This window comes from Amia ocellicauda, chromosome 10 (genome assembly GCF_036373705.1).
Source record: "Amia ocellicauda isolate fAmiCal2 chromosome 10, fAmiCal2.hap1, whole genome shotgun sequence".
In the NCBI taxonomy this organism is placed as follows: Eukaryota; Metazoa; Chordata; class Actinopteri; order Amiiformes; family Amiidae; genus Amia; species Amia ocellicauda.
The window spans coordinates 14,152,726-14,176,303 of record NC_089859.1 but is presented as its reverse complement, the minus strand read 5'-3'; the positions used below and the strand labels follow the sequence as shown (position 1 = coordinate 14,176,303).

Below are 23,578 nucleotides of genomic sequence, written 5' to 3'. Positions count from 1 at the left end.
TGCCTCATTATGAACCCAATTTCCTGTTACACAAAATAATTATGAATCCTGCCTTATCTATGTTGATGTACACTGTTGAATTAATGAATAACCCAATTGGTGTTTGGTCCTCAGTGATTTAACTGAAATTGTCCATCTCCAAGGTTCCTGTAGTCCCCATGTAAGTAAACTCATAAAAAAAGGAGTGACAAAGAGGAACACAGATGTTCTGCACAGGCACTGGGCTAGAGATCCTGGTCAAATGACTGAGGAGTGCAGGACCTTACCTAATCAATAGATATCTTTGTTTTGTAAACCCAGACCCCCTTTTTCATTCAAAAATGTGCCTTTTTGCTTTAATATAAATTAACATCCATGGGAGCATGGTCTTTGAGAAGTTAGCGTGGTGTGGAGAGTATGGCCTTGCAATGTGGAAAGCAGCCCAGATGTGGAGAAATCACTACAGAACATCTGGCTGACACAGTGGCCTTTTTTTCGTCTGACAGTTGGTGGATGACCTCTCCGCTGGATGGACAGGGTAGAAAACTAGTAGTAAGACTGAGATAACGGATAAAAGAAACAGTAACACTAGGGCTCAGGACAAAATGTCATGAATTCAAATGATCTCCTTATTTTACTAGGCCATCACCTTGGTGATGGAGAATTAGTTAAGAAACTGCAACATAAAGAATTGCACATGTATAATGCCTACAGTATAGTCCATTATTAGAGAAGGCCATGTTGGCAGTATAGTAGAATGATACATTTAAACTACAGTACCAATTACGAAACAGTTAAATAATGCACAGCAACAATTATATACCATAACAGTGTAGAAAAAATATCAGTTTTTAAAAGCAAAGAATGTTTGTCATATGAGGGATATGAAGTTTGGCAATTTACATTAGACCCTTCACATTTAGCATAGTTTGTATATCATTCCAAGACTCAGAGGCAAAAAATAAACAAAAAATGCCATGATCTTTCACTAGCCACGGTGCAGACTTGTTGAACTTCATACAATTGATCTGACTCTGCAGTCAATTAAGGACTGACGTTGTTATAAAGAGTACTAACTTCTCATCTCTCTGAGGTAATTAGCAGAACATCAGCCATCAAGATGTTATGAGATTTTCATCTATGGGCAAAAAATAAACAATATATAAATGGTGTATATATATATATATATATATCTATACTGAACTGTATTTTTGCACTTTGTACTGCACTTATGTTTTGTAAATTGCCCTGGATAAGGGCAATAAATAAATAAATAAATAAATAAATAAATAAATAATCTGAGATAATCTATCAATATGATATAATTATTTCTACCATGTCACATACCCAATATATATGTAATTCTCTTTAAATTGTCAACTGAATATTCTGAGTTCTCAGACAATTGTGTATTATAGTATGCCATGACTTTAAAATATCCCTTGATAGGCTACACCAAACCCCTTTCAACAGTCTGCACTGTTAATCTTCATTTATCTTAATGGTCAATGATTAGCTGGTCTGGCAGACGTACTTGGAAATCTCTTTAAGCTCCTTTTAATGTTATCTACAAGCAATGAAAGAATGTTGTGAGAAGCCCCAGAGGAGCACAGACTTTTTGTTTTGTGCAATCTTGCAACAGACAAAGACATTCTACACTTCAGACAGGGATCAACCAAGGGGCTCCAAGCTGGGTGAATATTCTTCGATCTGGTTCCTGTAATCTGTAACTAATGATACACACTGCGGTACATACCTGTCTTTTCCTATTGGACCAAATGGAGTTGTCTCTTACTGAGCAGCTTTGCAAGAGGTTTCTGCTCTCCAGTGAGAAAGGAATCTCTGAGCTCCAGCTTTTTCTGCTATACAATGGACAAATGGTACTGCAATACTGGTAACCAATTGGCATTTTGTGGTAGTATTTTTCTTGACTTGTATAACCTCAAGCAAAGCTTCACATGAATGGTAATCAAATCCATACTATGAAAATTAAATGTATGATCTTTATTCAGGGTATATTTTTCTTCATTGTGTAGACCAATCTGTAAAAAAACAAATGACTGGTATTTTTTGGCTTGAGTGTATTACAAAATCAGCAGAAGGTGTCAGTTAGATCTAGCACGAGGCATGCAATTCTGCCTGGTTTGCATTTTAGATTGCTCTCTTTTGTTTGTAGGTCTTACACAGATAAGTTAATCAATCAGTTACAGTGGTGCAGGAGGTGAATAGGTGGAAAGCAGTAGAGGAGCAGTTGTCCTACTGTGAGGAACCACACTAAACCACTCGCTCCTTGTGCTTCGGCCCCAGGTTGGAGAGACTGAGCCCCAGCGAGAGCCAGCTGCTGCAGAAGGCTTGGAGGAAGCGGCAAACGTGGAAGAGGGCGACTTGTGTGACGAGGAGGAAGAGCCAGCGTACGAGTGGTGGAAGTCCAAGCCAAAGCCCAAGAAGACCCGCAAGGAGGTGATGGCCGATCTGAAGAAGTTCCTGTGGAATCCCGAGACCAGGGAGTTTATGGGCCGAACTGCAAAAAGCTGGAGTAAGTGGGAGTGTTTTATGTAGTGTTAAAGAAATCTCTGTGAGGAGAGGATTCTGTAGAACTCCTTTACGGAACAGCAAAGTTCAGTATCATGTTTTTCTATGTGCAATTTCTTTACTTAGTGTGTTGCCATACTTTTAGTTCCTTAGGCAAAAACAACAAGGGCTGAAAATGAGAAAGCGAGACAAGTTCCATAGAGGTGCAACTAGCGCCTTTATATAAATACATGCCACTGTTCACTGGTGCCATTTAAGTACCTAGACATTAGAATGGCTTTGTAAATAAGTATTCTCAGTTCTTCTGTAATTCTCTAGATGGTTTGTGCACATAGAATACCCCCAGTTCCCAGTGTTCACTTGCACTGTGGTTTATGGGACTGCACTGTCTTGTGTCAGTAGGGTTCTGCTTTGTGACAATTGCAATATGAATGAAGGAGGTTGGTTTGATTTCAATCTTAGTATTTGTGTTGCTGGGAGCTAACTGAGATGTTGGCTATAAATTGAAACCTTGAAGTCTTGTGCAGCTGACATAGTCTCTGTTATAATGGATCATCTGGTCATTGTTTATATAGGTGCGCAGATAACTTGTCTGGCTGCTGTGGATCAGTAGCAGTCCTGGGAAAACAACCTCTGCAGCACAGCTCTGTATTTGACTGTCTGACTGCCAGGGTGCTTTTTTCTCATAGGACTCTGCTGTGTCCTTTCATATTTTCCCAACATGCCACTGACCTGCAGGGCATTTCACACATGTTTGCAGCCTCAGAGAATGGATAAATACCCAAAGTCATTCTGCAACATCAGTGATGGTGTCCCACACTATGCGCTGTGCAACTAAAAAGGTGAAAGTAACCAAGTGTAGAGCTCTGGAGACATTTCATCCTTTCTGTGTACACTTATTGAATCCAACTTCGGTTGGATGGAGCTGCACTTTTGTCGCAATGCTTCTTTTCATACTAGTGTCCCCTGATGACAAAAACATCTTGCCTGGTTTATTGAGAAACTAGAAAGGAGAGTCCCCAGGGACCATAAGTATACAGTAGATCTGCAAGCGCTGATTCGTACTGGAGTCTAAATCAGTGTCTGGGGAAAGAAAGGTCACTTTGTACGTCACAAATTATATGTTTTTTTATTTTTAAAAGCAAAACAACAAAACAGATGTCATGGGTGATGTATGGGCCATAAAAAAGTCTGAAATCATTGAAATGAAAGCTTGAGTGAGTGTTGTTTCTATCATTACTGCATCAGTGCAACCAATAGGACTCAGTGGCTGCTTATTTATTAATGAGTTGAGTCCTATTTGTTCGGCCTGTTTGAAGCCTTCCACAAAATACAAATTAGCGTACTGCATGCAAGTCGTGCTATATGACTGTGTGCAGCTTCATTAGTTTTTTAAGAGCTGCAACATTCATGTTGTACAATTACTGACAATTACTTGTAGTAATTTGTCCTATGTGACTTGCTCACGAAGACACAAAAAGCAATAATAAAAAAACGAGATTCTGTGTTTGCTGCATCATGGTGTTTTATATATGAAAATTGTGGAATAAAAAGGATACTAGCTACCACTGTAAGTACCTTAAAAGAGGCTGTCCAAAGCTGCACAATGCCACAGTGGTGTGATGTGGGCTCCATGGAGTTGGCGGGCTCTCTTTATGGCTTCGAAAGACTGTCTCTCTGATGGCAACCGGAGGTTCACTGTGTTCCTGAGTGAAAGGACAGCTGGGAGAATTCTCACTGAGCTTAAACAGAAACTCCTTTGTCGCTCTGGGACCTAGCGCTGGCTCCTACCAGTTCTTTTAAAAAGTGTGCTGAAATAGCCCCCGTAAAAAACAGCAAAGGGCCATTTGGTATTGGTGGAGCACATTACACATTTACTTTGATTAGGAACAAATAGATTGTTAATGGAAGATTAAGGAACCAGCCATTTGGTTTTTTGTTTGGAGAAAAGATTTTCCTTTCTTTCTTTTTTCCTTTTCTACTACACGGGCCAACACATTATTATTATTAGTAGTACTAGTAGTAGTAGTTGAAGTAGTAGTCATAGTAGTAGTAGTGATATTAATATTGGTAACAGAAGCAGTAAGCATATTGTCCTTTTAGCAGAAGTGTTCTTGATTTAGGAAAATCTACACTGAAAACGTGGACAAGTGTTGTTACAGTGAAGCTGTTTACACTGTCAGTCTCTGGCATTTTAAGAAAACAGAATAGATTATGTGGGCAGACAATGCTAGCTCATCTGACTAATCCAATATGATAAGCTCATGAAAAGCCTGGGCCTGCTCTGTATAGTTGCCTGTCTGGGCAGTACAGAGGGGATTCCAACACTGAGACCAATCTCATCCCAGGAGATTAGCCGTTCCAAGACATGGACAGAGATGAGGGGCACAGAGTGTGGGTTCAGTGTTCACTTGCCCAAGACAATAGAGTGGAGCACAGTATATCACAGTGCGGTACCGTGCAGTACAGTACAGTACAGTACAGTAGAGAACAGTATAGTACAGTATAGTGCAGTCCCAACACAGATGCCTTCCTTTTAATAGACTGCAAGAGTGCTTGGAGACGGGAATCCCAGTACCCCATAAGGCATTGTGTTGTAGTTGGCTTTCAGCTGATTTGTTCACGGTGTTAAGAATCTGCAAAAGAGGTCTGGGCTCTAGTTTTCTCACAGGAACTAAACATAGTGCCAGCCACGGCCTTGGCAGGACTGCAGCCGATGAGAGGAGTCAGATCTGGACTCTTTGGCTGCATGACTATAAAAGGAAATGCCATACTTTGCAATGATGTGACTGTGTCCCTCTTCCTCTTCTAGGTCTCATTATCCTCTTCTATGTGTCGCTGTACGCTTTCCTGGCTACAATGTTTGCTGCCTGTATGTGCAGCTTGATGTGGACTATCAGCCCCTACACTCCCACGTACAACGAGAGAGTTTTACCACCAGGTAGGAGCTGCAGTATGCCATGTGGGCCAGCTGGGTCAGGGGTCTACTCCCTTACTGGCCCAATGCAATTCAGCAATTCCCACTAATGCTCAATACAGTCAATACCAAACAACCAATTTATACGTGCTGTTATTACGGGATTAAGCTGTATTCTCATGCATGCACATCAACCCCTGTGGTGCAGTCCAGTCTCCTGTGTTGTTCTGGTCACCAACTATGTTGGCATTGCTTCCCAGGAATGATGATGGCACCTCACTGGAACGGCTTTGAAATTTCCTTCAATGCCTCTGATAAAAGCTCCTGGATACACTACGTCGAGGCGCTGGAGTCATACCTGACACGTGAGTGTTTCTGTCTACAGAGAAGCATGGAGGAGGTAGCAGGAGTAGCACTGAAAGGTTCACTGTGTAGACCTTGGGCAACTAATTTGTGAAGTTGCAGGGTTTTCCTCACAATTTCCATTGCCCCTTCCTTCTTCTTCTAGATATGGGGTCCTTGGGATCGGGTCCAGTCCTTGAGTTTGGTTGAGGAACCTTGTACCTCAATTCTTAGTTCAAGTCATTATGAGGATATGCAGTAAAGTAATGTGTTTATTCCAGGTCTTCGTCAGTTGCAAATTGAAAGGGTAGCTATAAAAACTGCAGGAACCAGGCCCTTGAGGAATGGGATTGCCTAATCTGCTCTAAACATGCAGGAATTCCTACACGACACCCCACTCCAGACAGCCTTTTTGTGGGTCAGTAATACTCTTCTCACTCACAGCTTATAACGACACCATTCAGGAGCAGCAGAATATTGAGTGTAGAGAGAACAGGTACTTCATGCAGGACGACAAAGAGGAGAGCGCCGAGAGGAAGGCCTGCCAGTTTAAAAGGTCCTTGCTGAGAAACTGCTCCGGCGAGACTGATCCAAGCTTCGGCTACTCTGAGGGAAAGCCCTGCATCTTCATCAGGATGAACCGGGTAAGACAGTGACCTGTGCTGGGCACTTGATCTTGTGTCAACCTCCTAACAGTTCTCCAATGCAACTCTGGAAAATCCCCTATGAAGGAGAGGGTTAATGTGCTTTATATGATGTATATATATATATATATATATATATATATACATCATCATCATCATCATCCTCATAAATCTATATAGATCCACTGCTGGAAGAAGGCCTAGATGTGGAAGATGTTTCCACTAGCTTCCATTTTCATGTCAAACCTGCAAAGTTTCAAACATATATCATTAATTCATATATGTCTATTTACATTTATCCTAATGTTAAATTATGTTTAATTAATGTTTTTAGTGTTTAAAAGATTTGAGAGAGCACAGGGGCCTGTTTTTATAGAGGAGCGTACCAAGGACTAAAAACTGCCCATAGTCAAGGATCCAGAAGAGTATAGTATTTTCACTATTTATATTTTTATAGAGCACACAATTTCATTTTCTTGCCAAGTTGTTTTGTGTATTTGTGCTGACACCTGCTGGCTATGATTAGAATTGGTTCTTCCTTTCTGGCAGCGTGTCGGGGAGCTGGCTCCATCACCTGCGTCTGTGTGCATGTGTTTCCGTGGCTGTGTGTGTGAGTGTTCATTGCTGTGCGTCACTATTTCTTAACCTGTGACCTGTATCTCCTTCCATTCAAACATTTCTACTGAGAACACCTTACATAACTACTGTTTTGGTTTAAACCCTGCTCTGCAAGCTTTACCCCCCACCACAAAAAAGCATTACTCATTGGAAACAGTGTTCGTCCGCCACTGGAAATCCCTAGTGGATGTTTATTGAATCTGAGAACAGAAGCTCATATGGCCAGTGCCAGTGCCAGTGCCAGTGCCAGGGCTCTGGGGCTCTGGGGTTGAAACAGCAGGTGGCAACGGCTGGACTTTCTTTTCTTTTTTTTTTCTGCAGGAAAAGCATTTTACTTTGAATGAATGAATATAGGCAGAAGTGTGCATGCTGGCACTCTCAGACTAGAGCAGCTCCACTAGCACAGCTCGTCCCACGCACTCTATTATTAAGCACTGTTGACATGAAGGGAATGATCCAGCCTATCAGAGCTGCGTAATGTGTTTATAAAAAACGGTTTTATGCTTCAGATGTGGGTGTCCTCCTGTTTAATCCCAACTTGCTGCCTCTCACTGAGGGATAATTGCTCTTGGCCTCTGTTTTTGAGTAGTCTGGCATCAGACAATGAAATTTAAGCAGGATCATCATGTACTTGTTAAGACAAAACTAACAAACAGAAAATGCAATCAACATTAATTGTAGTGGACTGTCTAGTCCACTTTGTTGGAATCAAGTGCACATTCTTATGGTTATTTAATTAATTGAATCTGTCTCACTGCCATAGAAAATACATAATTACAGTCTTTGTTGGCTGAATTGGCTTAATTCAATTCAACACAGCATTCTAACCTTCTGAGTTATTTATTATTATTATTATTATTATTATTATTATTATTATTATTATTATTATTATTATTATTATTTTCAATGGCAAAATCAGCTCAAACTGAGACTCTGCCCAAAACACAAACTAAAGTGTACCTGTGGGCAGTTGCTCCAATAGGTAGTGATGTGTGCAGCTTCTTCCTGCAACCTCCTGAGACACTGGCACTGGCAAAACAGTTCCTTTTGTCAAAAGGGTGCTGATTGCTGACATTTCATCCCCTACAAGATATGAGTAGCAGCAGAAAACTGAATAAACGCCATTCACTCCAGGTTACTGGTATTAATGTTGCTGCAAGTATTATCTTTCATTTTTCTGTGTCCATATAGGTTCTTGGGTACTTGCCCGGTGATGGCACTCCAATCAATGTGACTTGTGTCGCTCAGGTAACCAGCTGTGTACATTTATATTCCTGTTCTTTTTCCAGTTCCTGGATTTTGCCTAAATGTTGATTATATGCAAAATGTTTTGCTCCTAATTTCTACGTGAAGCTGTTAACACAGCCATTCTACTGCAGGGCAACTTGTAACAGAACCTTTTTTGACTTCAGAAAGGTGGGCCAGAGAACCTTGGAGCCATTGAATTCTACCCACACAGCTTTTTCAACCTAATGTATTACCCTTACTACGGAAAGCTGAGACATGTAAGTATGGATTGAGATCCACTAGATACATATCACAGAGGCACAGCTGAGGGGGATCTTTTCACACTTCTCAGGCAACAATGTCTATTGCATTTATAATGAATGAAGACCAGTTGTCAACTCGTGCCTGTTTGTATTTACCAGAATAGAAACTGATGGAGTTGGAGTAAGACACTCTCCCTTCTTTTAAACATGCCCCGCAGGTGAACTACACATCCCCAGTGGTGGCCGTTCAGTTTCCCAACCTGAAAACCGACACCCCTCTCACTGTCCAGTGCAAGCTGAACGGCAAAGGCATCATCAATGACTCCCCGCAAGATCGCTTCCTTGGCAGGATCACCTTCACACTCAAGGTCGGCGGTTATTGATGGGAGGCGAGTAGGGCCGCCACCGTCTTGAAGGCCGTGCACAGCAGACGGAGTGATACAGTGAAGAAAAAAACATTGTGAAAGGAAAAACACGGAGATTCACCCAGGAGGATTGGCAGTGGATGCGTAGCACTGGTCCACAGCCATCATCTCACCGCTATATATTATTATTTCTTGTTTAGGAAAAAGTCAGACACACAAACAAACCCACATTTTACACACCAAACGATCTACAACATTAATACACTAGTGAAAGCTACCGTGACTTATATCAACAGATAACATTGTATCTGATGCTCTCAGAACACAGTCAGTAGAATAAGGGCCAATGGGCACTAATGATCTAATGTCATTCATTAGCCAGTGGTATTCAGGCATACATATTGGCCTACTGCAGTTACACTAGCGCTTTTTGTCACAAAATCATATTCATTCTGTAAAATAATGCCCATGCACATTCATAATAATATTAATAATAATGTTAAGACTGAAAAAACTATTGTCAGGGTATTGTAGTCTATCTCATCATTTGAAAGTCCGCAGTGCATTAGCATCTTCTATTGTAAGTGTATCTGTTTCCACCAATGTGTACTTCCGCTCAAATAACTGAGTTGGTAAGCTAGAGAAGAAAACAGAAAGAAACACTAAGGCTACAAATTGATTAGAAAAGGTATAGAAATAAAATACTTCTAAAAATACTGTTCTCTGTAGTATTTAGTCAAAATGTCTCTGGATTTATTTACAGATCAGTTAATTTCTTGCAGTTAGTATGCAACAGTAAAAATAATTCACCCGATTAACAGCAGATTCCCATCTCTGTATTAGCCGTCAATCTTGGGAATTGTAATGTCCTTGTAATTTATTTCATGCGTTTCTCTTCTTGCTCTAAAGCATAACATTAATAATGGATGTAGCATAATTATATACCACTTCAAAGTGTCAGAACACTCCTTATTCTCTGGCTTACTTAAAGTCATAATTAATGTGCCTTTATTCCATAGTATATGACATTGACAAAACAACTAGCACTGTGGTCATTGCATTACTAAACAGCTGCTGAAACAGTCTGAGAGAGCTCATTATGAGTAGTTAAATCTGTGTAAGTTCTGGATACAGTGCAGCAGTATTTTGTTAGAAAGGTTGCAACAGCCCTATTGTTTGGATTTATTTTAAGAATATAAATACAAAATGTAGTATTGTAGTAACTATGACCTTCTACCAATACCTGGATCACACTAAAAAGCCACTTACAGTAGGATATGTCACCATTATCTGTAATGTAGTGAACAGGTCATTATCATTTTTTTATTTTGGTACAGAAATTACATTTATGGATCTTGTTATTTATTTTTGTTTGATTGACAAATTAACTTTTGATACAAGTATTTAACAATGATATGGCTTTTTAGACATTATATATATATATATATATATATATATATAAATAAATAAATTGTAAAAAGCCATATGTGAAATGAGTTGGGAGAAGATGGAGTTTTGCAGATTCAGTACATGCACTAAATTGTTTTTATTTTTCTGGGAAGAAAAGTATGCCATTATACATATATATATGTGTATGTATATATATATATATATATACATACACATATATATATATATCTATCTATATATATATATCTATACATATATATATATATAGCCATAACATTGTTATAGCAAATGCAGTCAATCAAAGAATTGAACTAAATAAACTAATTTAAAAAAAAAAAAATCTTCTTTTTATTTCCTACTGCAACTAGGAGCTATGAATCACTTGCCAATATAGACCATTAGAAGAAGTGACATTTTGGCTTCAGCAGAGCAGGGGCGAGAACAAATAATTGAAATACTGAAATGGCTGTATGTGACAGATGGGTATTCTGAAATCAGTGGCAGTTGTGCCCCCTCCCTTGACAGCAGCAATATTCTCTTACAATGACTGATCAAATCCACCTCTGTACCTTATAGACACAGTAAATGTATGGCTGCAAATAGCACTTACAGGCATAGCTATTAATCTGTAATCTTATTTTATTAACACTGACTCCTGGAAGAGTTTGAAGGTCATCTGGGAGGGAAACAATGTTCTGGACCAAGTCAAATTCTGTTTTGAGGGGAAAAAGAAGTCATCACACATGGCTTTAGAAAATGAAAAGAACTTTATTTGTATTCCTCTCTCCCTCAACTTTACAGGTCATGAAAGTCTAGAAGACATACTGGGGCAGACTGAATGATGGGAGGGGAGCAGAAAAATGTAACAAAGGCACACACAACCAGGCAGGATTGCCAGTGTCCATTTTAGAGGGAACAGGAAAAAAAAACAACTCTGAGAGGGGCAGTTTAGATTTGCAATCAGTGTGCAAATATAACATTGGAAATCAGTCAATCTATACACAAATGACAAGTTGCTATAATATCAATCTTACAACAGTTGGCTGTATGCTTGTGCTCCAAGTAACTGGATTATATGCAAAGGTTATGCATTTGTATCTTAAACTAGAATGTTTAGTATTTTCCATCTGCATTGTTAACATTGAGGTCCATCACCAGGGAGAAAACATTGGAGCATTAAGAAATAAAAGTAAGATTCTCCCAACACTAGCACAAATACAACTGTATTTGCAGGAACATATTCCTTTTAAATCAGATGTGCCATTGGGCAACGCAATTGCAATCATTTAATTTCAGATTCACAGATCTGTTGCTACAGATGTTATATCAATGTGAACAAAAAATATTTTGAATTGGTCTTGGTAAAAAGGTGGCTTTGAACACTTCAGTTCCCACTATGTTCTTACATTCACACTTCCATATTGGACTACATTCTCCTTAAAACAGATCATACCTTAAACAAAAGGGACTTTTCACTCACTATATAAGAAATTAAATGTATACATGGCTAGAATACAAACTAAACAGGAGTGACTATTTCCAAGAGGAGTAGAGAACCTATTGAAGATGCTTTCCCTAAGAGCAGCAGGTTTATTCTGTGGGTCATCAGTGGAAGGACCAAAATGCCTCGAGCAGATTCTATGCACAACAGCAACACAATTCATGCACAATATAGTTCAGAAAGTGATTACATGCCACCAGTATTCATATGCAAGTGTGTAAGACCTTAGGAGTCTCGATTACTCTTGAAAATGGTCATGGTTAATTTAAGTTGTGAGCATCAACAGGACATAAGACTTTAAAAATCTTACAGGGTAGAAAAGATGGACATGAATGTATATAATTTTGATAAAAAGTATTGCCTACCTTCACTCAACATATTTTAAATTTGAAAAGCAAACTGGTGTAGGTTTTAGTATCCATTCTTAAAATGCTGTAGGAATTTGGGTGTACTGCAGGGGTAGTCAATAGGCGGACTGCCAGACGCTTTTGACTGGACCGTGAGAATAATTTTAATTAACTTATCATGATTGTATTTTCTTGTTAGTTTGTTTTCTAATGTGATGTTATTGAGGTTTGTTGCACTCAGTGCTTGTTATTGTGTTAGTCAGCAGATTGCTCACAGATTCCCGGTTCGGAGTGTCTATACACGGTCTGGACTGGGGCAACAGCGGCACTTTCAGGTATTCGGTTTGTTTTCCTGATTTCTGTAAGTAAACCGCTGAACTGCGGATCGTTTGTCGTGTGGACATATTTCAACTCCTACATCAGTGACGGAAACTGCTCATTTCCAATGAAAACGCGTATTTCTAGCAGCGCACAAATTGAGAGTTGTGCATCCGCATCCGCTTCAATTACAGACCAACTGACAAGCACCAGAAACCGCGTCTAGTTTGCTGCATAATGTCAGTTGATATGTGATTTTGCACTGGTGATATGTGGTTGTGAAGCAAAGATGTTCAGAGTCCAAATCTGCCCGATTTCATGGAGATCGAGCTGTTTTTCAACTTTGAAATGACTCTGAATCACGCATTTCAGGTTTCCAACGGTCAAAATCTTATAGGGGAGGACCCCCAGACCCCCCACCCTGATTTACTCAACCCTTTGCCCTCATTTTGCACACATTAATTTTGTGCAGTGCACAGTGGGACAAAGGGAAATGGTAAACACTTCAATCTAATAAGACACAAAATGATTGAAAGTTTCTATTGTTTATCCATATCCCTACAATAATCTTTAACAAAATAAATTTAAGTGGTCTGAAACCATTTTAATCCTAATATTTACATTGATTTAAAAGTTTTATTTTTGTACTTTGTCAAATTAATGTACTAAATATAAGCAACAGGGTATATTACTAATGCACACAATTGTGCGTGTACTGGAAAGGGACAATTGAAGGTGCGATTTCCCAGCCCCCTACTTTGATGTCTGAACGTTGACGTTGAAATTTGGACACCGACACAAAATAATTGACTACCCCTGGTGTACTGTAAAAGAGGACTACTGTGAATTATCAGAGATACAGTACAGCCCATGTGGAAAAGGGTATACGGCCATGATGCATTGTGCTCCCCCCAACCCGCGTTCTCGAGGGAACAGGCTAGTTCTACTTAAGTGTCTAGCCTGAAACTTCTCTTGAACAGCAAAATCAAATGTTTCCTAGGATTCGGACTAGCTTCAGCTTTAAACAAGGCCTGGATAGCAGCAGCAACAGCAGAGAATTACTGAATTAATAAAGGTTATACTGATTGGTATCCTGTACGGCTTTTCCTCCTCCCAATCAGGTAAGAGATTAGCACAAGGATGATTAGGAAGCCCAAAGCCACCCCAACAGCGATAGGCACAAGAAAGCTCAGGTCAGAGTCCAGGAAGCACTCCTCCGCTGCCATAGAGAGAAGACAGAGAGGAGGAGAAATGAGCAGAGATGTCACTGGTAGTGTTAGTCATACAGAGAAGTTAAACTGGAAATATAGGCAAAAAGCATTTAAGTATCCTGAAAATAAAGAACAGCAACATTAAGGAACAATTCCAAGTTTCATAAAGGAGTTCAATCCTGTTCAGAAAATACAATATAGACAGACATTCAAGTATAAGTCAGGGTGTAGTGAAAGGCAACGGCCTTAAATCGACTCTTCCTTGCAAGAGAATCAAGCCAGTCCATTCTTCAGGGGATGGAAAAGCCACAGCATGTCAAAATATAGAAAATTGTTTATTTTGAAAGAAGTTATTTAAGTACATGTCAAAGAAAAGACTTGAAACCAGGTTGAAAAATGTACACATGAATCTGCATGATTGACTAAAACACAAAACAGGAGTTTAGGGATGTTGGCACAAACAACTACAAATATTGAATACGTGCATTAAATATCAAGGGAATTTTCACATTTTTAGATTTTCAGAGTGTTCAGGAAATTTGAGTGGTCATCAGATTTCCAATGCGTGAGGTTTCAGAAGTGCTATAATTTCTATGAAATTATATTTTTCCCCATCTAGGAGAACTGCTCATATCCATTGTTCCGATTTGTCCTCCTTCCAATAAAATATGCCACCACCACTACAAGAACCAGAACACCAAGGGCTACCCCGACTGCAATGGGCACAATGATCCCAGGATTATCAGAGCGGCAGTCTTCAGCTGGATGGAGAGGGAGGGGGGGTGGGGGTGTTGGGGAGAAAAAGTGATAAAAGTAAGTGTTGGGGTGTGGGGGAGAAAGAACAAAAAAAAAAAAAAGACATTGAATGGTAGTTTAAGATCTGGTAGATCACCACAATGTACAGTATTTACAGAAGTGCTAGGTTATCGATTACATTAACATGAAATCTGTAGACGTTAGATTTAATGATTTATTGCTTAATTTGGTATTTATAAAAATGGTACTTAAAGTATATGTACATAAAAGTAACTTCCAGAACCAAAATTAGGATTCCCTTTTCAAATTGAGTAATTTAAATAAAGATGTATTCCTGGGCACAGGTGAAGGCAAACTGCTTAAATATTACATTTCAAGTGCCAAATCATTAAGTTTCAATATGAAATTCGTCTACAGTTGAATAATAGAATGATCTCAATTTGTAGAGCAAAGCATACATATGCAAGAGGTGGGGGGGAATATTCCATGGGATACATAAAATGCAAGACACATGCTGCTATAAGGTTTTTAAACTAGGGATATTGCCAAAGGACTTCCATGTGCCTCTGGTGTGATCTACCCAAAGCTGGTGTTGTATATGGAGCACCAATAACCCACACAAAACTGTGATGGCAGGCTCATCCAATAAAATAACATCCTGACCTCAAACATTAAACTTTTAATGATATACAACATTTGGTTTAAAACAAAAACCAATCCTCCCCCCCCCAGTCTCATGTGCTTCCACTATACAATATCCCACAATTGTGCACAATCCACATTAAAATCAATTAGACTAAAGATAGAAGTGGCATCTCCACTCCACCACTCAAATTTGGATTAAACCGATTGCCTTTAGGGATATATAGAATAACCTCTTGAGCTTCATAGATAGTTGTAGACAATTGTGAACTACTATTTGAGCCATTAATGGTTTCCACAAAAAAAGATTGCATTACATAAAATGTATATTTGGGGCAATGTAGTGAATCTCATGCATTTATACCAAACAAACAAAAAACACCAAGATTGCAGTGAGTTTGACAAATGCAACTAAACAGCAACTGGTTTTCAACAAAATGCAGGAATTGATTGTTATAGCAAAAGTGCATTTTATACAAGAGCAGTTTATAAAGCAATCAATTAAAGGAAGGCATTTTGCCACATACAGATTAGAACTATCCCTTTATTTTATTTTTCCTACAACCCAAGTCCAACATAATACTTCTAAAGCCATGGCTCAGCCTTTGTTTTCAAGTTTGTCCAGACACATGCCAACTAAGCACAGTGCAAATCAGGCATGCTTTCCAAGGCATTTCAATTAACATCTTAAAAATATAAATAAGTAACAAATCAGACCTAAAGGAGTATTTTAAAACAAACTGGTGACTGGCTTAGTGATCTGAATTAGTCAGGTTCTCATACTAGAGTACCTTCACATGGTACACCATAAGAAATAATGAATCCAGGAATACAGGGGACTACCAACAGGGTGGGAGTGCACTATATTACACAAAATCATGCAATTCCTTTGTGTATAAATGCTCAGTTGCAGTGCAAACTTCACTATACAGTTACATCACAGCTGTGGATTTATTCTTTCAGCAGGGATAAGTCCAACACAGAAAACAAAGGCTGAGTTGTAGGGACACATGAAAAAGGGGAATGGGGGGGAAGGAATTACATGAACAAGAACAGGAATGCCATGTACAGGACAAGTGCAAGTTCAAATGCAACTCCCCTTACTGCAAATAAGCTCACTGAAAAGACTACTAGCCCATCATAATGTCTGACTAGCATGGCCTGCCAAGGGTCAACTAGTAGCAATATTAAAGCAAGTAACAAATATCCAGGACTCCACTGCAAGAGCACTTAACTTCATCCTATCTTGCCTGCAATACTGCAAATGGGTTGAAACCCATCTGATGGTGATCAAATATTGGACCCCAGCAAGTATAAACTGGTCAAGCACCAATCCATCAACTTAATGGAAATCAACAACTGTTCTCAAACTTTTTGAATTAGTCAATTCAGGAGCAGTATGGCTGAGAAAAATAAAATGCACAGCAACCAAGCAATCTTTAGGCTTGATTCTGTGGCAGTACATGTTTGCAGCTAATGTTATACAGCCCCATAAATGGCTCACTGATCACAGGCACTCAGGCTTGGATCTAGGATTATGCTTATCATAATAGGGAGGCAAACAACCTGCACTTGCTCCTGGAAGGAAGGTAGAAAACTGAACAAAACAAAACCAGGATCATTTATCAAGTCAAATCTAGGCAAATCACTTTAGAGAGTATGATATCCGACGTGGGTTTTTCTTCTACCAATCACATAAGCAATCACTACAATGAGAATCAAGCCTGCCAGAGCGGCACCAACAATGATTGGAATTAGGATGCTGGTGTCATCCAATGAACATTCCTGAGCTGCAGAAGAGAAAAGAAATATGATTTTAGAATTTAAAAACAAAGGAATATAGCAAAGCATTGGAATGGAGAAATGAAGATTGGGTTTTTAGATGCTGTGGTTAAATATCTGCATAAATCTGAGTCATCCAAAGAGTAAAGAGCAAGGTCATGCATGGAATGAATGATGGCTGAACAGTTCATATAATAAACTAATTACAGCTGAAAAGGAGAAAAGTTTACCACAAAAGCATAAAACTAGCAGGCTTCGATTTGGCTTCCTGAAATGCTGCTCTAAAACAAATTAGCAAAGTGTTCCACACGAGGTCCTCCTGCACTCTGAAAAACGCCCTTTCTATGCCCCTCTCCATTCAGAGGAAAGATTGGCCCAACATACCTGTGGCATACTTGTCATTCTCCAAGTTGAATGGCTGCACTCTCAGGTCTAAGGCGGTGAGGGAGAGGTTTGCGGTGATGGGGTAAGCCTGCATCTTGTTACACATGTAAGAGCTGCCAAGAGATGCCTCCCAGTATCTCAGAGTGTTGTTGGTCTGCTTAAAAGTCTCTGGGGGTGGGTGGGGACAAAACCGAAGATCAGGAAAAGCGTTTCTGAATGATAATTATGCCACCCCCCCACCTTAAAAAAAGTCTCAAACAAGGAGTGCAATATAACAATTAAGAAGTCCAGGTTTTTAAGATTTCAAATTTACATGTGATCTGCAAGAGGTAACGCAACTAATTTTTAAAGTGGGTTAAGGGGAATACATTTGGAAGAATACTACTTAAGCTCTATTTTTTTTTATCAGTGAAATATATCAAAGCAGAAGATAAAAGGCACATTTTCCTTATTTAAGAAGTAGAGCCTCACTTACCAGAGACATCGACTTTGATTTGTACGGACACTTCTTGCAAGAAAAAGTTTTTGGAGTCACTCTGTTAAATTACAAAATTCAGATTACAAATTGCCTTTCAAATCCACTTCCATTTGCATTTAATTCATATGAACAGTTAACATGAAAATCCAGAATGAAGAGGATAACGGATACCTTTTTTTCCCCAGTCACATTGGGTTTCTTCAAAGTTGATCCTGAATGGGTCATCATTATGTTAAGAGGATCAGTCTAAAGACACTTTGAGAACAGGTTCACACATACCTTGATGAAGGTGAAGTTAATCACCACTCCATTAGAATCATTCAGGGTCAGGCTAGAGACATTTGATTCAGCACATTTTCCCCCAGCGGTGGTTCGGTTTGGTTCAATATTGATCTGGAATTCCTTTGGGGGGGGAGGGGAGGAAAATTGTTTTTTAAACAATAAGCATACAGCACCTGCAGAGTAAGTCAAGAATATTATATATATATATATATACACAAATTAAAAAATTACTCTAACCTTGCCATGATAGTTGTAGCTGACCCGCATTCCCATAGTAGCCATCAGACAAACACTGTTGTTGGCATTGGACACGTTGTATGTGTGAGTCTCTGGATTGGGCAGGGGTGGGGGTGTAGTGGTGGGTGCTGCTGTAGTTGCATTTGTCCCTGGGGTAGTGCCATTAGTGGTGGGGGGAACTGTGGTTGATGGGATATCTGCATCACACACGGTCACTGTAGAAGAACATACAAAGAACGGTCACTTATGGATGCAGATGCTCACACGATGCACCACTTTTCCACAATATCCATACTGTAACATACAAGTGACTGTTAAAACGCTAGAACATTTGATTAGACCATATAGTTAATTCATATTGCCTATAAACATCATAATCATTAGTGAAGAGCAAACCGAAGCAAGAGTCCATCCTTTAAGTAGTTGGTACTGCAATACACCTTTAAAAAAAAAGTGATCATAAGCAGCAGCTTCATACAATGCCTTCCACCTCACGGTAATTTGACTCATGTAGTTGGAAAATTCCAGCCTTCAATGTGACTTGGGAAAAATTACCAAAACCAAGTTGCAATCATTATGCATTTTAAAAATTAAATATCTTGCTCTTTGATCATTTGCATAACTGAAAATCAGACTTTCCATTTACTTACCATTTTGACTAAGTTCTCCATTCTTTATGAACGCCTGAGAAGTGACATTCCAGAAGGTCTGCGTGACGCCATCTTTTACAAGTTTATCATTGCTCATGCATTTGTAGTAGTGGTTAATTGGTATACCCTTCATTTTATACTCGTTTTCAACTGTTCTGTAACCTGCCGTATTGCAAGACAAACAGAAGTGTGCAAAAATATTACCAAAACCATTTAAAGCTTACAAGATGTTTTGAGTAGTTTCCCCACTACAAAAGTTTGTTGCATTACAGTACCAAAATTCAATAAACTGCTCAAAGTACCTCACATTGCTAAACTCACCTGTCTCAGTGGCATTAGGGAAGATTTTTGGATCATTAAGATTGTAGGTGAAAGTGATATTGTCTGATTTGTATGTATCATTGTTCCGTATAAAATGAATGCTCCAGGAATGACCATTTCCAAAATGAAGGATCATCACACTGCTTTTCTCACCACACTTGCTTCCTGTTGTATTGACAGTTTCAGGAAGAACAAAGTTTGCAGTCTGGGAAAGTTAAAGGGGAGGAAAAAATTAAAGATTATAAATAAAAGATTCAAACCCAAAGCAATGAGTTTGCCATTATAGTTAAAAAAAACCTAAGAAAGTAATGGGTATGGAAAGGAAATTGTATCAAGTTAAAGTGAATGCTTCAGCTGGACCAAAAGCCATCTGGACAAAAGCCCTCTGTAATATTTGCCAATGTATGCAGCCTGGCTTTTCCTCTGACAATGTTCAAAACAGTCTATTAAAAGGATCCACACAGTTTCACAAAGGTCAAATTCATTCATGCTGGGCCCCTTTTGTACATACACCTTAAATTAACTCAACAAAAATAAGGGCACCAGCTTCTCTAGTGCATTTCATTGAGCAGTCTTAAAACTTCATCAGATGCCCCCTGCACCATTTCCCTTATTACAATCACTACACATTTTATTGTACAACATATTTGGGTAAATATTTAACCATGAAATAAGAAGCATTGCTTTTCTGGTTTTGTTCAGTTTTAAAAGGCTTCATGAAAGCTTTGATTTCTTTAGCATACAATGTATGTTGATAAATCTAGGGTTGCATAATAGAAGTGACTTACAGAATTGGTGCCGTTTACATTGTAGAGAACAGTGAAGTTCACCATCATGTTATTGTACATGCATGTCTTGTTATCTTTATCCAGGATGCTCACGTCTGTGGTTTGGAACAGTGGAATTCCTGGAATAAACAAGGTTAAGTGTTCAGTTTATGAACAGAGGGAATATGCCCTGCAGCATTAGGTCCGACTTCTTTTAAGCAGATTTATTGCTAATTTGTCTAAATATTGACTTTATACTGAAGTAGGATATGGTGTTGCAAGAACTTACACTACATCATTCAGTTACCAGCCCCCAATTAAAGGTACCAACCATTGTCTCATTTTAGTAGTACCTCAGTATTTTGGAAAGGGTACACAAGAAATATTTGGGTTATGAGTAATTCCTACATCAGGACAAGCTAAAGCTTCTCAGAATTCAGGACTAGGCCTATAAGGATCACAAAACATAGCACCCAGTGGTCTTGCATTTAGCTAAGTTTGTACATGCAGGAAACCAACCACCATTATATAATGCTCAAAGGTCACCATTTACCATCCTCCCATTGTAAATCTTTACAACTTATTGTAAACATTGACTTCATGGAAAATGCTTTCAGTTGGGCCCTTGTGTTGTTGCAGGTTAACAAAAGTGTGCGTGGGGGACGACGACGACACTAATAGCCATCAAAAAAATTAAATTAAAATTAAAGGATAAAGCATTTTGAAATCAAGCATTTCATCTTCATTTATACATGCAAAAAAAGAAAAACAGGAATCACAATAGACTGAGGGTATTCATCTCCATACATGTATTAACACTCAGGAGAATTAACTGAATGCAGCTTTAAAAATTTTTTTTATAATTATTCAATTGGCAGACAACTAATTTAAAGGTTAAATTACTTTAGACAGCAAGGTTTCTAGCCCCTTAGATTACAAATGGGGTCATAAGATTCTCTTTACGATTTCTTCCAACAGTTCACAGCAATTCTTAGCATGCTGCAGAGTGACTGTTAAACTGCATATAGCACTACCACAGCAGTGAGGAAGTTCTAAGATCAACGCCACAGCATCTTCAGAGGTGGTTGGCCACCTCTGCTCAGGGAAGGTTTAAGTTCCACAGCGCTGTGAACTGCCATTTCTCACTATTACTTTAATTGGGATGTCAATTAAAGCATTTAACAGGTACACACCAGAACTTCCTAAATTGAAGACCTGTACTTGTGTGAAAATGTCAGTACAGCACATGAAGGGGTGCATGTGAGGAAGAATCAATCAGCACCAGAGAGCACTGTCAGGCAATTAATTTAACATGACCCCTTAAAGTTAAACCTTCTAGGAGTAGCTATTGCAAAGCACCATGCAACTGTGCCACATTTACAACACTTTCCAGGTAACAAAATGAAATCAGATTTACTAGCAATAAGAAGGGGGGGGGGGGGGTAGTACAGCAAGGGTAAACTCCAACACCACACCTACTCTCCTTTTACCAAACAAAGATATGGCAGGCCTAATCATCTGACAATCACAAGGTATACCTACAGTTGTATTGGTACTGCATCACAGGTGGCAGCAGGAATGTGGATAAAACCAAGATCACATCAGATTACTAAAAACAAGAATAAAGGCTGTCCTCTTCTTGCAAATACGTTTGTACTGTAGAAAATTAAGCACATTTAAGGAGGATTATTCAAATAAAAATCACAAACCAGGGCTGAGCTCACACTGACTCATCCCAGTGGTGTAAACTGCTTTAAATATTTTCCAGTGAACCACAAAACACATTTTAAGAGTCAACACTTGTACAGGCATTAGAAAACCCATCGGAGACTAATGCATCTACTGGAATATATCGATTTAGTCACGGCCTGCTTTGCTCCAGGTGTGCCATGCCACACATGAAACCGTCAGAGATCAGGATAGCATTAAAGCAAACCAGGAGAGCTGTGGAGAGTGAACGCAGGTAGATACGCAAGGAAACGCTTTTCTGAATGATCTAACCGATCAGGACACAAAGTCGTAATGAGGTAGAAATGTACCATCACTATAGTGCGTTTAAACCAATTTTGACAAGTTTCAAATCGAGAGGCCTATTCACACGGAAATATAATCCTATACGGTGTTGTGATAAGCTGTAACCCCCTTTAATGTCAGTGTCGATACGCGTCAGGTAAGGTGCGATGGTGCTTAGTTTAGATGAGCAGAAGGGTCTTAAAACAGCAACATCACCACAGCCCCGTCATGCCTGTGAACCCGACGCTGCGTTTACAGAAGCACATGACACTGAAACCTGATATACATGCAACACATAACGTATGAAAAAAGTCACATGATGTGCGAGAAGGTCCTACGATTAAGAGCGATTGTCGTAATACAAGCAGACCAGGGTTAAGAATCAGTTAAATGGGTTTGGACTCATCCCCAAACAAAAGCCATTGTAAAATTACACTCAGATACAATTTAATTAAGCCAAATTAGGCTGCTTATGGAGATGCTTGATTCTCCCAGCGGCCAAACTGAGTTCCTCAAGATACCAAAGTCGCCACAGAAAACGTGATTCAGCAGCACGACTGTACATTACATTCAAATTAATCATCACTTTAAAATTAGACTTATGGACATAGATATATTGAACTGTATTGCAGCAATCTGAAATGACACCAACATTACAAGTAGCTACGTAGCTAATGGATGATCGCAGCAGTGTAAATAATTCACCCCTTCATTTTCCAGAGAAAAGGGGCGACGCGCACAATAAACCAACCCGCTTCGGATCCTCCATCTCTGGCGTCATCTACAACAGCCGAGACCCAGGCTGCTGCACAACGGTCTAGGCCCGGATGTGGGGAAAAGTTTCTGCTCGCTTCTCAAAACGCTACATTTATTCACAACAAATGCGTCACTTGTGCTAAAGTAAATACTCACCACATCCCAAAATCAGAACTACAGCCACACAAGCGTAACGGTACATGATGACTCCGCAAACGACACTAACACAGGCACAGACGATCACCACTGCTGGCTGCGATGCACAACCCGCTGCCCTCTCGCTGGACTATGAAGCAGGAAGTGGGAGTCATGTGACAAGCTTCACCGCTACGGACGCTTTATGGCCCACCAATCACTGAGCAGGAATGAGTCATGTGACAGCCTTCAGAGCTGCCGACACCGTAGTGCTGACCAATCACAAGGCTGGGGCGGGGATAGTGAGAGTGAGAGTGAGAAATACGACTATAGTTTTTATATTTGCTAATTCATTTAGTAATGTTATTATGATTAATCTTGCAATTCATGACTTCAGTGACAACACTACACAGAAATGGACACGATTTTAAATAGTTTTTCTCTCCCTGGCATGGCACCATTATGTTTATGTAATAGGATTTCACCCCCGTGTCTTTTTATGACGAGGCAAGGGTACAGTAATTTTTATGACTGTTGCTGAAAGTCTATTATGGTAAACCTCTAATCGTGGGAAACCACAGAGAGATATTCAATTTGCAGAAGTGAAACTTTGCGTCCAGTGACAGGGTCGAAATGCTACAGTATCTTTCTTCTCCATTTTTATTTTGTTTTAATTAGTATTAAAAAAGGGAAGGAAAATC

At 39.3% G+C, this 23,578-nt stretch overlaps 2 protein-coding genes across 4 annotated transcripts in view; one reads left to right on the top strand and one right to left on the bottom strand.

Moving 5' to 3' along the window:
* The window catches only part of atp1b4 (ATPase Na+/K+ transporting subunit beta 4), a 13,218-nt gene extending 2,872 nt beyond the window's left edge, over nt 1–10,346 (top strand). Inside the window, exons 4-10 of the mRNA XM_066714629.1 lie at nt 2,287–2,515; nt 5,324–5,452; nt 5,689–5,793; nt 6,215–6,414; nt 8,224–8,280; nt 8,445–8,537; nt 8,741–10,346. Coding sequence (XP_066570726.1) covers nt 2,287–2,515; nt 5,324–5,452; nt 5,689–5,793; nt 6,215–6,414; nt 8,224–8,280; nt 8,445–8,537; nt 8,741–8,905 — 978 coding nt within the window. The 3' untranslated portion in view covers nt 8,906–10,346. The remainder of the gene's footprint in view (nt 1–2,286; nt 2,516–5,323; nt 5,453–5,688; nt 5,794–6,214; nt 6,415–8,223; nt 8,281–8,444; nt 8,538–8,740) is intronic.
* Nucleotides 10,347–11,045: 699 nt separating this feature from the next.
* On the bottom strand, nt 11,046–23,048 carry lamp2 (lysosomal-associated membrane protein 2). 3 transcript variants are annotated; one of them, XM_066715085.1, is made up of 9 exons: nt 22,899–23,048; nt 19,995–20,113; nt 19,207–19,411; nt 18,886–19,047; nt 18,236–18,450; nt 17,996–18,118; nt 17,714–17,774; nt 17,239–17,406; nt 11,046–13,682 (listed from the first exon to the last, which is right to left on the bottom strand). In XM_066715085.1, exons 1-9 carry the CDS (start codon nt 22,942–22,944, stop codon nt 13,540–13,542), a joined length of 1,242 nt encoding a protein of 413 aa, XP_066571182.1. In that variant the 5' UTR covers nt 22,945–23,048; the 3' UTR covers nt 11,046–13,539. The 3 variants fall into 3 exon arrangements, with proteins under 3 accessions (XP_066571182.1, XP_066571181.1, XP_066571184.1); XM_066715084.1 differs by lacking the exon at nt 11,046–13,682 and adding an exon at nt 13,991–14,435; XM_066715087.1 differs by lacking the exon at nt 11,046–13,682 and adding an exon at nt 15,090–16,862.
* Between the last annotated feature and the right edge of the window lie 530 nt (nt 23,049–23,578).

Bases quoted from the DNA above. Each gene is read 5' to 3' on its own strand.
- lamp2 (XM_066715084.1), bottom strand. From the start codon at position 22,944: ATGTACCGTTACGCTTGTGTGGCTGTAGTTCTGATTTTGGGATGTG. The intron at 19,412-19,994 runs GTAAGTCACTTC...TAACTTTCCCAG, and splicing joins ATGTAAACGGCACCAATTCT to ACTGCAAACTTTGTTCTTCC. The intron at 18,451-18,885 runs GTAAGTAAATGG...GTTCTTCTACAG, and splicing joins TGGAGAACTTAGTCAAAATG to TGACCGTGTGTGATGCAGAT.